The 16,277-nt window shown below is 32.2% G+C and overlaps 1 protein-coding gene across 2 annotated transcripts in view; it reads left to right on the top strand.

Annotated features, from left to right (window-relative positions):
* Positions 1-5,758: 5,758 nt before the first annotated feature.
* LOC119642181 (protein anachronism) overlaps positions 5,759-16,277 on the top strand; it is a 25,702-nt gene continuing 15,183 nt past the window's right edge. For both annotated transcript variants that reach the window (XM_038041188.1, XM_038041187.1), the window contains exon 1: positions 5,759-6,062. In XM_038041188.1, the coding sequence (XP_037897116.1) occupies positions 5,785-6,062 (278 nt within the window). In that variant the 5' untranslated portion in view covers positions 5,759-5,784. The remainder of the gene's footprint in view (positions 6,063-16,277) is intronic.

Below are 16,277 nucleotides of genomic sequence, written 5' to 3'. Positions count from 1 at the left end.
TCAAGAATATATATAAGTGTACATATATCTATAGAAAAGTAATTAGATGCTTCAATGTATTTTCGTCATTTTTTCACTTGAAAAATGGTGAAGATACGCTGCATCGATCTGAACAAATGGTAATCAAGATGTGCTATGTCTATGTGCTACATCTGGCGAATACGCTGGATGCAGCAGAACTTCTTATTCGGGCTACAATAGTACATATTTGACAACTCTTGTAAACTGTGGCCGACGCTTGCCATGCAAGAAAATGATTCTGCATCTGTTAACCTCTATTGCTAATCTTTCTTGCAACGATAAATCGATCAGTTTGTTGAATTGACGTCGGTAGACATCTGCGCTCGGTTTCACTCGGTTTTAGCAGCTCGTAACACACTGCATCTTGGCGATCACATAGTATGCATAGCGAAACTTCATGGCCATGGCTTCCGTGTCGGTCCCCTTGGACTAACGCATGGGTTTTGCGCTTAGGGATACACTTCGCACAGAAGACACACTTTTCATTGTCAGTCACAATACGCTCCAAAAAAAATCTTTTTTTTTTTTGATTGACAAGCAATGATGCCGCGTTATTGAAAAGATTCGAAATGGTATTTTCAGTCAGTTCGCATGGCAGCCATTTTCCCTCTTTTTAGATCTGCCTCATCGCATATAAAGTATTGATCCATCAATTGCTAAGCAGTTCGAAGTTCGTTTCCCTGAAAAGTTGTCGTTGATCTGTTACATATACGTATATCATATTTCAATCACATAATTCATTACAATTCACAATTTTATGACGATCTAACTATTAATTAACGCAATATTTTGTAATAGTATCTAGGAAAAAGAAAAAGACGAAGAAACATATGCTTAGCTAAAGAGTTCGTCACAATTTAGTTGATAGTTAAAGGTATTAAACAAATAAGAGAAATGCGTATACAGATGATTTGATTTGAAGTGTGCATATAATATAGAAAATATAATGAAACGAATGAATTTATTACGATAGTAATAACAATGCAAAGTGGGGTACCTTTGTAAGAATCTTTTAAACCCCAGCGAGAAAAACAGCATTTAATCAGGAAATGCTTTATAATATAATTTATAAGAAAATAGACACAAGCATAGACGCACTCACACGCAAACAAAAGACAGCAAACTGTCAAGAGTGCAAGTATATGTGTACGTGTTTGCAATTATTTAGTAGCGGGTGTATTTAGCTGGTATTGTAAACATCATTGAACGCAATTTAGTTATTATTGCTGCCTATTTTATTATTATTGTTGATAATGCAACTGCTTATACAGCTGACAATATCAGTAACTAATAGGCAGTAGTTTCACGTTCTACGCGAACGCTTTCGGTACAAAAATGTGGATGTATGCAACACCTAGAAGGACTTTAGATAGGCACACCTTTTATTAGCCCTTAGAGAGCGACTCTGAATCAATTTATGCTTGACTGTCTGACGTTTTTCTTGTACAGAGATCGTATTTTTTTAGATGTATTGATTAAATTTTGTACACTAATGTGTTTCAGCCCAAGGAAGAACGCTATTGAAAATGGTTCGGACTACTTTTTCACACACTTCCCATGTAGCGTGTTATTTTGAAAAGATCTTATATGCAGTGGCGAAGAGAATTTAATGGTGAACAATGGCCCACTATAGTCTTTTTACTGGTTTTTATAATAAAATCGCTCGACTCCATGAATGAATTATATAGATTGTGTTTCCAAAGGGGAGAAAGGGAACTTTGAAAAACCTTGTTTTTTGGTTGGATTAAGAATACGTTTGACAAACAAAATTTACTTATTTTAGCAACGTACTCTAAAATCCATCCACATAGATTGTGGCGCTCGTATTTTTCTGTTCTGTATCTGTTTCTTGAACAATAGCATTCGCTTAATTAGAGCGTTAGAATATGTATATATATAGGCCAAACAGACTGCACTACTTGCTCGAGCATGTGTTTTAACATCTACACAAATATTGATGAATCATTTTTGAAACGTCTTGATTTTAGCCTTTTTTTTTAAATTGCTGTTTTAGAGAAAAAATTCCTAACATTTTTGTCCTCTTTTGATGATTAACTAAAAATTCAACAAAGAAACATTAAAATGATTAAAATATGTTTTTCTCCATTTACCGGGTTTTGTTTTTAGGAACTGCAAGCAAAGAAATTTCATGTTTTACAGAACGACTTTACATAGAGCTAACTTTTATAATGCCAATCGAATCAAAAATTTGTCTGTCTGCTTGTCCGCTTGGTTTTCTTGTGCCCAACTTACGCACCGCAATTTTTAAGATATTACGATGGTCCAAGGATGAACGCTCTTGCAAATGGTCCTGATCCGACCACTTTCCATATAACGTCTGATCTTGAAAAGTCGTTATATAAATAACGGTAGGGTGATACAGATTTAAATAATTTATTGAAATTGGGTTTTTATAATGGCATCTTGAGAAGTGACGCGGCAGCCCAACACCATTGCCGTCTATTGAGATAAAAAACTATTCACTTCTAATTGCTTCTGATAGTTGTTCACTTCTATAATGTAATAGCTTAAGCCTTTTAACAATAGCGTTGCTTGATTTACTTTGTAGCCAGAATAAAATAAATAAATAAATAAATCCTTCTCATATAAATATTCCTATGAAAAGTAATCCTTTATACGCCACCAAAGTGTAGTTTTTGGCAGACCTTGACAGAAGAAAATGAAATTCACTAAATGAAATTCACAACTTGTTTTATGAGCTCACATAAGGGAAAAGTAATGTGAAATTCTCTACGTTATTCAAAGATCAACCTTGTTTGACCATGTTATTTATTGCAAGCGAACGTGTGGATTGGTTTACTTAATTTTCGAATTTCGACGACTGAAGTAAAAAATAAAAAAATTAATATTAAGCTCGAAATTTGTCGCTACAATCGTCTTTTCACTCTTTAGCACAAAATCTTATAGCTAAACAGATTCCACAATTCGCACCTCTAACTACCATCTAAGCGACTATACGCTATAAATTTTTAGTAGGCTCAATAGAATCGTTGTTAACATTATAGTCAATCGCAAAGACTTCTGCGTATTAATAAAATCGGATTGAGAAATATCGCAAATGGATAAAGATAAATGGGAGTCACTCTCTCTCTGCAATACACGCTTATTTTGATCACACTAAAATGGAACTGTTGCGTAAAGTAAATGCGAATCTCTTTTCCGAAAGACTTATTTTCCTTTTATTAGAATAATGAAGACAATTATAAAACGAGATTAGATCATTTAAAGTGGCCTCAAGCGAAATTGAATTTGGTAAAATATTTGGATGATTTTTCATCTGCGAAAAATTTCGCAATCTCAAAGTGGAGCAGACAAAAGTGGGAAAATTGAGTGCTACCGTGTAAAGAACTTTTCTTAATTTGCCTTTAAATAAAAAATAGTCATTCGTAAAATGTTATAAACTAAAAAGGAACGTCATGGCGTAAGTTCAAAGAAAAGAGACGACGATTGCTTTTGTTATAAAATTACATAACCAAAAAACGCTCAATGAAAATTGGGGGATAATATGAGAAGATCCATCATCTTTCAAATATCGTAATTTTGAAAACGTAAAAAAATTATGTTCGGGTGTGACCCGCAAAAAATTGAACTTCGGTACGCTGGTCAGACGTAGTCTATGTTTTTCCTATTTTGTACAGGTATTCTAGACTTACATTTGAAAATTGGGTAAGAACTTTTATCGCTCTAACTGTTGTCCACAAATTTAAGGTGTTGTCGCCGTGAGAAGAAGAGATTTGAAGCCGATATATTAGTTTTCGGGAGCAACCTAATGTTTGCTGCAGGCATTATGCACATAAAGGCTGACAGAAAGACAGATGGACATGGTTAAAGTAATTCAGAATTTAATACTGATCTAGAATATATACTCTTTAGACGTTCCCTGAAGAATCTTTCTGGATATGCAAACCCGTTGACAAAATTGATATTCTCCGGTCCTTTAGTGGTGGGATGTAATAGGTACTTTCTCCACTACAACAATGTCGAGATATAACCTTTCAAAAAGCAAAACGAAAGTAGAGCGCTTTTAAGATTACAACTTAATACTAAAATGAACCTATTTGTTCGCTTCCAACAAATGCCCCCAGTTGAGAACTGTCAAAGCAAAAAAAATATTATCGTAAATAGTTTTATCATTAAATAGCTATCGCTTTAATAATTTTGGTATTTGTTAGAAAATAATAATTTTGATAACGACGTATTGAGCAACTTTCTAATCTCTTCATGTGTCATTAAACTTTCAAAATGAATAGTAACGGTAACATTCAATTTTAAAGCTCGCGAAGAAAGACGTGTTTATATAAAACTATTAAGGAATATTAATAGTTTTACAAAAAAATTTTTTATATAAAAATTTGTTTTATAAATTTCGTGAGTTGTTTTTATATATATATTGTTATATATTTATTTATGCATACGTATACGCATGAAATTATTAACTTATTTAATATATGAACACAGATAGATATTTCTTCTGATTCATATATACACATCGTAAGGCAAAACGATGCATATCTGTTGATTGTTTCCACGGTGTCGCCCGCTAGCAGGTCCGCCTCAAAGGTTGTATTGAGGTATTCTTGGCGTCGTATCCTTGGTTTAAGTCGTGAGATTTCTTAAAAATTGCATTTAAAAGATTTAAATAGTCGTACATCCGTGCGTAAGCGTATATGTTTGTTTACACTTCTCAGTAATTAAAAATGTGTTTGTTTATTAACAGTTGTCGCATGTATAAAAATTGCGTCCATTAGAGAGTAAGCGATGCGTTTCTGTGACATATTAACTTGCAATAAAGTTATAAAGTGTTCATACATACACAAAAGTCACACATGCCCATATGGACACACATACATAAATGCAAGCACAATGAACAACTTTGTATATATATATACATACATGCACACATATGCAAAATGGAAGAGAAGCAACCCCTTCGAATTATATGGAAATGGTTATGTATTCACACAATATAAATTACATATAGATATGTGCGTATACGAACACAGCTAAACAATAATCAACCAATCGCCATAAATTATAAACGTTTCAGTGTGTAACAAACACAGTAGCGTCGTGTTTTGGTAACACGAATGGCTTCACAAACTACTACTAAACATGTACAAGCGCACACACCGTTGCAAAGTCGCAAAAATGTTCGCAAGCTAAACAACACAATTATAAAAACTAGTATTAGTAGTAGTAGTTGTTGTTATTATTGTGGGTATGTGTTGTCTTTTTTTTTTCTTTTTTCTTTTTTGCTTTCTTTGTTCTGTACTCTGTTACATTAACATTCGATAGCATTGTATTTGACTCTGTTAACGTTAAGTGATGTCGATGTTGTTTTGTTGTTTGCTAGTATGTTAAAAAATTTATTTAAAGTCTCTAAAGTAAATCGCGCAAATTCATTTTGAACCAAGAGTTCTAAGAGTGTGGACAACACAACACCTCAAACGAAAATTCATTATTAAAAAAATTACGTTTATGTAAAAGCAAAAAGTAATAAAAAAAAATTTATTTAAAATAAAATAAACATACTTTAGATCATTACAAACAATAACCAAAACAGAAGTGAAACTGTTTTGAAATTTTATTTTTATATATAAAAATTTTGTGAATTTTTGTTTTATTTTTTTAAAAACATATTTTTTTTTTTATTTCTCTATTTAAATTATAATTGCAAAAATTTTTCACATTTTTTACTTAATGAAAAACGAAACTAATAAAAAGTAATCAACGCAAAGAAAAATGTCAAAAATGTATCGTTTTATGATTTTGAATTTGATGGCCTTTGCTATGCTTAATAGTGTTAATGGTAAACGTGCTAAACGCCATAATTTACCATTTGGCGATACTCCTATACATACTGAATATGTGGACGCATCTAATTTGGCTCAAGTGCGCAAAATGTTTAATTTAACTGAAGATCAAATGAAACGCATTTCAACGGGTCTAAGTGCCGCGAAACAAAATGCCGAGAACAATAACAATAGCACTCAATATTTTCGTAATGCGAAAGAATACCGGTAAGTGAAATATTTTTTTATTTAATTTTGCTATTTTCTTCTTTTTTTTGTAAACATTTTTTAACATTATTTAGCTTACATCATTTATAGCTGTTTTGTACCTTTATATTAATTTTACATACTTTATGTTAAGTACTTACGCCTAACAATCGCACTGCTAAAGAATTTCTGATTTGTGTGCTAAGTAAATAAAAATTCATCAAATCATTCTCATATTTTTCTTGAAGGATGTTAGTGTTTGAGTATTCGATTCATGAACTGATTAAATGATTTTTCAACAAATGTTTATTTCTTGTCAAAAAAAAAAAAAAAACTGTTATGTGCTAGAAAAAGAAAAGTGAAAAAATTAAGTTCACCCTAAGCTAAGCTTAAGCTTGCACATTTATTTAATAAATGTATTGGCAAGACAGTAAAGTGATCGTACACAAAATTTGATGCAGATTTTTATCACTAATGAAATTCCTTTAGATTCATTATTTAAGGTTAGTTTAAACGTATTTTTTACCATATCACAACGAATTTCAAATTTTTGATCTGCATTCATAGAAAACATTAGGATGAAATTTATGATAACCATTTCTATTTAGGAATTTAGCGACAAATAAACAGGGTAAATAAACCAAAATAGTGGATAGATGCCTGGACATAAATGGCTCAGCAGACAGACATACGTTCAAATAAATGAAAACATAGGTGGAACAATCTCACCATAAAATAAGAAAACAGCACATAGGCTCGAAAAAAAAGGAATGTGAATAAAGTAAGGGACAAATGTACAAACCAAGTAACAAGTGCAGAGCCTAGGCAATGAATGTGAGCGAGAAAGCCGATCAACAATTAAGCGCACGTATAGACAAGCCTTCAGAAGAAGTTTCAGAAGGTTTTAAACGGAACAGCACTATCGATGATAAATACTTATCGACCTAATAGCAAATAGGGCTGTCTTCGAAATTAATTATGTTTAACTTTCAAAAATTTGAAAAAAGATATCTTTGGTAAAGCTTTTAAATTCTTCAGTTAATAGATCGTAAAATAGCCAATATTTTCAAAATGTTTCCTTTTTATAAAATATGTACGGATGTACCATAAAAAAATAATTTTCGATAGGCCCACCTTTTATTGATATCACTCACACTTACACATATCTGCCCGTCTGTCTGTTTCAAGTAAATTGGTCTATGAAAAAATATTTCCAATATTTACGGCCGAAAAATAGTATTTCGTAAAATAAAGATTTCTTATCTCAAAAATCGATCGATTTTCGAAGTCTCTATTTTTATGAAATTCTAAAAGTCAACAAAATTGAGGAAAAATGCTGACATTTGAATGGGTTGCAAAAAACACATGATTCTGCCAGAAATATCAAGAGAGACAAAAATCGAAGATTTGACACATTGTTTAAAAAGCCATTAGAAGTTCCGCCGTGGGTGCTTGTCCGGAACACAGAATTTGATATAAATTCAAAAAACAAGCAAGCAAGAAAACAGGAAAACTCTTTGTTTTTTCTTGTGACTAATGATCGATCACAATGTCAAAATACGCCTGCTAATTTACTATCCATACATAACTTAGCATTGTAAATTGTATATTATTTTTTTTACAAATAAAAGTAAGCAAGAGTTTTCGCTAAGCAAAACTCGACTGAATAACTTTTTTGGTCAATTGGTTCTCCTTTAATCTAGACAGTTTTCAGAGTTATTCTTAGTTAAATAGTTCTGGATATTTCTGTTCGTAAGAAAACCATTTATAAGTCTTTTATCGCATAACCAAGGTCTTACAAATAAAAAACTTTCACACGGGAACAGTATCTAACTTGTAATATTTTATGATAGAACGGTGATTTGACTAAGTTTAGACCACGGAGATCTAGTTTTCCATATAAGGCTCAACACATAAAAGTGTGGTGATCCAACAAATCAGCTCAAATTCCTCCCTGAGCAGATATAGAGAGTTCTTAGTTTTTATACCTAATGTTAACGTCATTATTCCGTAAATAAAACTCAGAAATATATTTAAATGATCTCACAGATAGACTAAGTGCAACGTTCGAAGTTTGCTTTTTCAAAATTCTAAAAATCATCAGAAAAAGGAAGACAAATACTGCGATTCTTTCTTAGTAATGAGTTGGAATTTTTCTTAGGAATGAGTTAGAAAATGCTTACAAATAATCCTTTCGGAAATATAATAATCTAATAGATTTGGAAAGAACATGAAGGCTCTAACTTATGATCCAGACATAAAAATAAAGTTAAACAATAACTAATATAAGTTGAGAAAATTCACCTGAAAATGAATTAATACCCTCTCTCTCTCTTTCTTAGTTTTTCCGTTTTACGTCAATTAAAAAAGTTTCTAAATTTATCCATGAAAGCGTTTACGTATGCTTTCCGTAAAAGAGAGACTTGAAGCTTTTGTAAAAATATCTGAAAAGACGAAATTAATTACGAATGTTCAGAATCTAACAGATTATGTCCCAAAGGTCTAGACACTCTTAAAATGAACGTAATGCTCATCATAAATATAAAAATTACTTCCAAATGTTACCATTAGAACGACTAATTTCCACATACCATGATAGCAATTATAAAAGTCAAAAAAGTCTCAATACTTTTTTCACAAACACAATCTTAAAATAAAACCGCCACAAACGCTTTCGCCATTCAATAAAACACTAAACAAATTGTTTATAATAGAATAGAAAAATATTCCGGAAATTTTGCAAATCTCTTACGTATGTATTTAAATGCATGTAAAAGGGGAAAAAATCGAGCAGCCTTCAGATTAATTGCCATTTCACTTTTCAGGCATTTAAGTGATTACGTGTTTGTATGTGCATACTATGTATATGTATGTAAGCAAATTTCTCATTATTCTCTAGTTTTCTTTTAAATAAAAATTAATATAAACAGAAAACATGACAGATTGACTAACTAACTAAATAACCTCTCTGTGTGTTTATTGTTTATAAGAAATATTTTCCAAATAAAAGAACAAAAATTAAACACATTTTTTTTGCACAAACGCAAAATTATTATATTCCAAAATACGCGTACCTATACGTATACAAAATATTTCGTTGTAGAAATAACCACATGTTGATAGGAAACAGGGCCAAACACATAAAAATATCACTTTAAATAAATTTTGTGTGTTGCAATCTTGTTATAATTTATATATTAAAAATTTCGTAAAATTTCCTTTTATTCTGCGTATGCTCATCAGCATTATGTTGGAAGCATCCAGATTCAGACTACGTGAAAAGGAATACTTCAGGTTAAGGCAAGAGTAGCAAAATGGACGAATTTTACTTTTTCCTTTCACACCTAGCTCCATAACCTGGCATTAAAATGAATAACTTTAAGTTTAAGGCATTTTAAGAACAAAAATAATAACAATAGCAGCGACAATCGCTTTACAAACAAAAGGCGGAAAATTACTTACTTTAATTTGTGAATAACGACGAAGTCACATAAAAATCTTATTTGGTGCGTCAATATTTCTCAGAAGTAGTGCTTAGACGTCGTTGCTGCTCGATAACCAGACTATTTTTACAAAGTGCTAACACTGAAAGGACGCCTATCGATATTCTAGACAATTTTGATCATTACTTGTGAGTTATACTAAAATTTAGTGACACTAAGGTTCTTGTTTTCAAGACGGTGGGAAAATACAAACTTCTTTCCCCGACTATTTAGTCGTTGCTTGTTGATTGGAAAAAAAATTGAGAACTGTTATGGTAACTGCTTTCCATCGAAAACAACAATTTCGCACCGGTTTGCTAAATTCAAGCAAAGTCGTAAAAGAGCCAAGAATCGTGGGTTATATGTGTGTGCACTCAAAAAATTCTAGAAAATTATTGAAGGCGACAAATTTTCCTTTATTCCAACCTAAAAATGTGAACTGTCATCTGCTTGTGACTGTCATCAATCACTCTGTTTTAATTAGGGCTACCAGGTTTACTCAATGTGAGTCAAAAACGTCCATGCACTACGTATGTAAAGCACTTTTTAGCGTTATTTAACCGCTATATAAATGTCTTTTTGACCATAAAATGGGTCCATTACAAGTCCCCTAAATCGAATTTACAATGCTGTAAATAGAAAAGTCTTACAAAAAGCTTTACAAAAGAATATTGTAAATAGCAAGAGTTCTGGAATAAGCGTGATATTCTGTTAATGAATTACTTTGGACAAGGAAATACGATAAATAGCTTTTTTTTGTACTTTGACGCTTATGAATCCATTGGCGCAAGAAATTGGCAAGTGTGGCTCACTGAAGGAGACTATCTTGATGAGTCAAGTCGAATATCGCACCAAAAAACCCGTTTTTTTTTTTTTTATTTAATGCTCACAATTATTGACCCTTGTATTATCCATTGCGTTATGGAGCAGCATCTCAAAATATTTCAGTTTAGTCTAAGAACTTTAGCAGGCAGACAGTATGCGGATAAATGTATTCGGAATTTCGCACTTAAGAAAGAAAAAGGCAATAAGATCTCTCCCTCTTCTTAATTAATTTTAGTAAATTTAGATAGGTAAACGACACCGAAAGTGAATTATATTATCTGGTGCCTGTTTGTAAACATGGTTGGGGAAGCATTCTTTTTTCTTTCCAATTTGCAAATGCATAAAAACTTTTCCAACATTCCAAGATTCTTTTTGAAAGTACTTGGATAACACGTTGACTACCTTTTCTAAAAAAAGAAGCTCCGATAGTTTTGCTAATAGGTTACTAATGGTTATCGTACGTTTTTTTTGTCTTAGAATTTATTTCTTTGGTCTAACTAAATATTTTAAAAAATTTATCTTTTACCGTTCGTGAAACTTCGATTTTTTGTACGATCGTGACAACAGGAACGACCAATCAGCATCTTTTTAGTTAATAATATAAGGTTTCAGTTAAGTTGAGGCGTACTTAGTAAAGCACATTTTAGGACACTTATTTGGTTGTTATTTACATTCTATTAGAAAACTTATTAAATTCTCAGTAGATTGGTTGCAGACCGAAAAAAGCAATTAGAAAGTGCAACAAACAATATTAAAAAGTTATTGTTGAATTCACTTAAGAATTTTTTTCGTTCTTACGTATTTAACTCATTAAATGCATATAAAATAAATTATACTTTAAAAAAGCAAAGTACATTGCGTAAAAAATACATTACGTCTATACTCTACTTCAGGAAATCCCACTCATATAACGATATAATCGACATAATTTAACTGAATTGTGAAAAATATAGAACGAAGTAACAATGCATATTTGTGACATGTGAGAACTAAAAAAACTAACAGATCATCAAAAAGATATTCATCACAAAAATTCATTCAAAAATCCTCTTAAAAAAACAATTCGTCTAAAAAGAGAATTAAGCATATATTCTTGACGACTTTTCACTTTCTGCTGGTGGTTTGTTTTCACATGAAAAATTTCGGGATATACGTTACCGTTTTTGATATCTCATTGCCTATAAAGTCAAAGAAAACTACAGATGAAATAAGACTTCGGTGAAGTTTTCACTATTTTTAGTTTTTCATTGGATTTTACAAGTTATTTATGATTGAATGCTTCAACCATTATCTCTTCAATGATAACGTTTTTAACGCTTTTTTTAGTTATGTAAATAGCATTGTGGTGTGTAATAATATTTCCGGTTCTGGTAGATTTTCCAAAATAGATCGGAACTCGTAGCTAAACCACTCCGCGTATATAAATGAAAAATGTTGAAGAGCTCTTTAACCAGTTTTTCAAAAAGAAATCTATTGATCAAAACTATCAGTTAAACTTCTCGGCGTACATTATATTAGTTGTGAGTTTGCATATACTAGCGGATTGTAAGAACAATCAGCGGATAGAATGAAAAAGCCGATAACTTCGAATTGTTTTCCAAGAGAAAGCTTGAACAGATTGAAAAAATTAATAATTGCCAACAGTTTCTCTCCCAAAAAGCCGATTTCAACAAACTGCAAATGCCAACGATTCAGTCTGTCCAGTCAGTTAACAAGCCAACTGAAATTTTCGTCTGTTCAACTTGGGCATGTTTGACTTTTCAGATCTCTGGGACTAGAACTTATGCCAGGTAACCTTCTAGCGATCACGTTAATGGGCAATGGGAAAGATGAAAGAAATGCCACGATATGAATGCTTCGATATTAAGCCAACTGTGAAAGCGACAACAGAACCTCTAATTTTAGGCGAGGTGGAGCTAGGGTGATGTAACGAGAATCTAGAATCCGTTAGAGTTCATCTCGAGGTAAAGGCAAGAACGTTTACGGAATTGCGTTGGCCTTTGTGTAGGACCACTAGTTATCATAACGCTGCCACTACGAACGCCAGGCGCACAGATATATCCAATATTATAGTCCATTTCGGTTCTCATGGTTTGGATTGGGTAACTTATGAAAATCCACACTAAAGTTTATAAAAGCTACACAGTCTCGATTCAGTCAAAATTCCTACTCATGAAGGATTTCTTGCCTTTTAATTATGTGCGCATTGGGTTTTTGCAGCCGGTTTTCGTTTTTTTTCTTTTTTCTTACACAAAATATCATTCTCTTCATGAACAGTAGCAGATCATGGTGACAGCCCTTTTACCACAAAACGAGCGCATTTTAATTAGTAAGACCATAAAAACGCCTTCCAGCACACGATATAGCCAGACATCTGCGCAAGAAAGGCTGCATATAATCGTAAATAAGTTTTTTTATTTTTTTTCTTCACTCTCAGTCTTAAATGGGTGCAAAAGAAAATAAAACAACCTCAGCAAACGTCAATACCAATAACAACAACATTAAAAAAGAACTTGTTATTTCACACGCCTTCCTTTGTGTGTGCATCATGTCACAGACAAGGCAACGTACACACATACTGGGCAAATTTGATTTGCGCATACAGTAGTGCATGCACTCTAGTAGACATAAATGCATAAACAAACACACAGTCACACGCAATAAAAGTGCAACAAAATGCTTAAGCATGTAGCAAAAAAAAGTAAAGAAATAAAATGAAGAAATAAAATAAAATAAAAAAAAAGAACGAGCAACAAAACCAGCGAAAAAATAATCACTTACACTAAACGCTGATGTTTGTTAAAATCACTGGCAAGTTAAGCAAACCGAAAAATGCACAACAAATGCATTAAAACAGCGGCAATAATTTTCGGTTAGAACCATGTGGTACCACAACACAATGTGCACATATACAGAATCATACATATAAAAAATGTTAGTGCATGCCTACTCGTGCGATCATCATTCAACGCAAGACATTGCATTGCCAGGCAGGCAATCATTTCAGTTTAAACATTTTTCTGTTTACTGCAACAGTGCACTTTAGTTGAACATATACAAAGGCAGAAACAAAACAGCCAAAAATTGTTACCTTACTCTTCGACTTGAGTCAATTGTTCAACAATTTACTAACTTTATGCCTGTCTGTCTGCCTGTCTGTCCTTACATCCATCTATTCATTCAACCAACAGACTGCATGTATGCTTAGGGGCTTTGCTTCTTATTTTACTTCTTTTTATTTATTTATTTTTTTTTTACTTTTTAGCCTCATACTTGCTTACTTATAAACATCTGTACAAACTCTGTACGTATAAATAGTTTTATGCATATATATTCGTATTTATGTGTTGCACATTCGTACATATTTTTGTATTTGTTTGTATATGTATGCGTGTGTGTTTATGAGCGCGAATTTGCTGGTTTGTCTGCAAACTGTCTCGTGCATGTCTAGTGTCTCCGTTAATGAACTTTTTGTAGGTCGTTGCTATGCGAATGTCTTACCAAACAATTTTTATATCGGAATGTATGTTATTTGATTGTTCGTTTTTATGTTTGCCTATGTGTTTGCTTGTTTGTTTGCCTGTCTATGCGTCCGTCTGTCTGTTTACTTTCTGTATGTCTCTTTGTTATTACCATTGTTGTTGTTATTGTCATTGTGGTCTTATCATTTATTTTACCATAACTTTACGTACATATAAAATTCACAGACGCACATACTCATACATGTAAACATAAAAGCAACGGTAGCTTTTGTAAATGTTGAGCATTTACATTAAACTGTTGATTTTTAAAAGTGATTTATTTAGATTGACATTTCGATTATTTTTAATAAATGCTCCTTACATACGTATATGTTATATGAACACTCTCTCATTATTTGATTATTACACGCAATATATTTATAATAAAAGAAAATCATTAAGGCACCAATGAATTCCTAATGCTAATCGACAGTGACAAAGCAAAGATCTGAAGCACTAATAAGTTTTATTACTAGTGCTAGTAGTCATCATCGTAAGTTGCTTATATATGTTTGGAATGATATAATGGAATAATGATATATATATATGTATATACATATGAAATGTATGGTACATATATATGCACGGTAGAAATGTACATACACATTTACGTACATATTTACGTATATGTGGTACATATATATCTACAATATATATATATATTAGTTTGGGGAAAAAGAAATATATATATATACTTATATATATATATATATATATATTATATTATATCCATGTTTAAATTAATATGCAAAAATATTGACCACCACTAACGACGAACTATACATACATATACATATATAAATAATAAACAATGATAAACGAAAGACATGAATCTCTGTCTATATGTAAATAAATATGTAAAAATATTTACTACAACTAATGAATTAGTTAATAAAAGAAGCATTAATTAACCAAACTTTTGAAACAGAAGAAGCAGCACAAACTTAATGATAAAAAAGATTACTTTCAGTAAGCGATTTAATACTAAAAATATAAACACTAAAAAATGAACAATGATGTTTCGAATGATGAGATGTTTTAAATATGAGATTAGTTACAAAAGTAATATTATCAGCAGTACGTTTAAAGCAATGATGAATACGTTTACCAAGAAGCAATAGATTATATGCATCAAAAGACAATGTCTGAGGAAAAACTTAAGCAAATGGGAGTGAATGAAAAAAGTGGCGAAGATTAAGCCATCTTTTGATCCACTAATGACATTAGAAATTAATATTAGAGGTAATCACTTTAAGTTACTATACTTACAGCATTGGAATTATGAAGGATCACAAGATTTAGTAAAGTACAAAAAATTGCTTGGAAATTTATTTGTTATCACTACATATCTCCTAATCAATTAACCGTGTTGACCGCTTTAGCGATATATTCGTATAGTCGTCAAACACAAAGTATGTGTAGTATGAAACGACTTGACAAAGCAACGAAAAATATTTTCTAAAATTGTTATGGCAAACACACACCCATAATGAAAAATGTTATGAGGACGGGTGGACGGATCATGATGTGTTTATTCGTCATGCACAGTTAACTGCTTAAGTATATCTCAGAACGAATTAGTTGTAGAAATAAGTTCTGTATGTTATAATTGCTTGCTTTATAAAGCAGACCTGGTCCGTTTATTTTTTCCGGAATTTTGGCATAGAAACTAGTATTTGTATGGTATAGATTTGTCAAAGCGTAGAGAGATGGTTGTCAACATGCAGTATTTAAAGCACTGGATGTTAAACCGAAAAAAATGCAGCTGAAACTACTGATACGATTAAGTTGGTTTGGTGTGAACATACAACAAGCTATGAAACGGTTAGAAAGTGCTTTCCGAGAAATCTTAGCCTTGAGGACAATGCACGCTCTGAAGCTCCGTTTGACGGTATTGAAGCGGAATCATCTACCTTTGAGGTCTGACGAATCTGTTATATTTGGAAAGTATGAAGCTCAAATTGAGTGACGCACGTAAACAAAACAAAGGGCAAGGCAATCAGGAAGCGACCAAAGCTTTTATGGCGATGCACCTTGACGTGAATCAAAAACACTCCAGGAAGTGACCTTCGAGTTTAGCGGTTTAGTTCTCCCGATATTGAGGATTATTCTCTAGGCTTGGCTCGTTTTGACTGTCACTTGCAGTCATGCTGAACAGACCGGCACAACAGTTGCAGATGTGGCACTGTCTCGATGACTCTTTAACCTCGAAACCACGACCGCACCGGCGCTGGTAAACTACCTGATAAGGAAGAAAAAGTCATAGATAAGAACAGTGCATCACTACTACACCTGATGACTTATTATTATTGTTATAATTAATGGTGGTCTAAGACCAAAGTCTTAAAGCACCGTCATCCAAGACTATCGGCTTTATTGAAAGTTTTATTGCGCTTGAGATTTGAACC

The sequence above is a fragment of the Glossina fuscipes genome, unplaced genomic scaffold, assembly GCF_014805625.2.
Source record: "Glossina fuscipes isolate IAEA_lab_2018 unplaced genomic scaffold, Yale_Gfus_2 221, whole genome shotgun sequence".
In the NCBI taxonomy this organism is placed as follows: domain Eukaryota; kingdom Metazoa; phylum Arthropoda; class Insecta; order Diptera; family Glossinidae; genus Glossina; species Glossina fuscipes.
The sequence above is the reverse complement of the archived record's forward strand: the minus strand, read 5'-3'. Positions and strand labels throughout refer to the sequence as shown.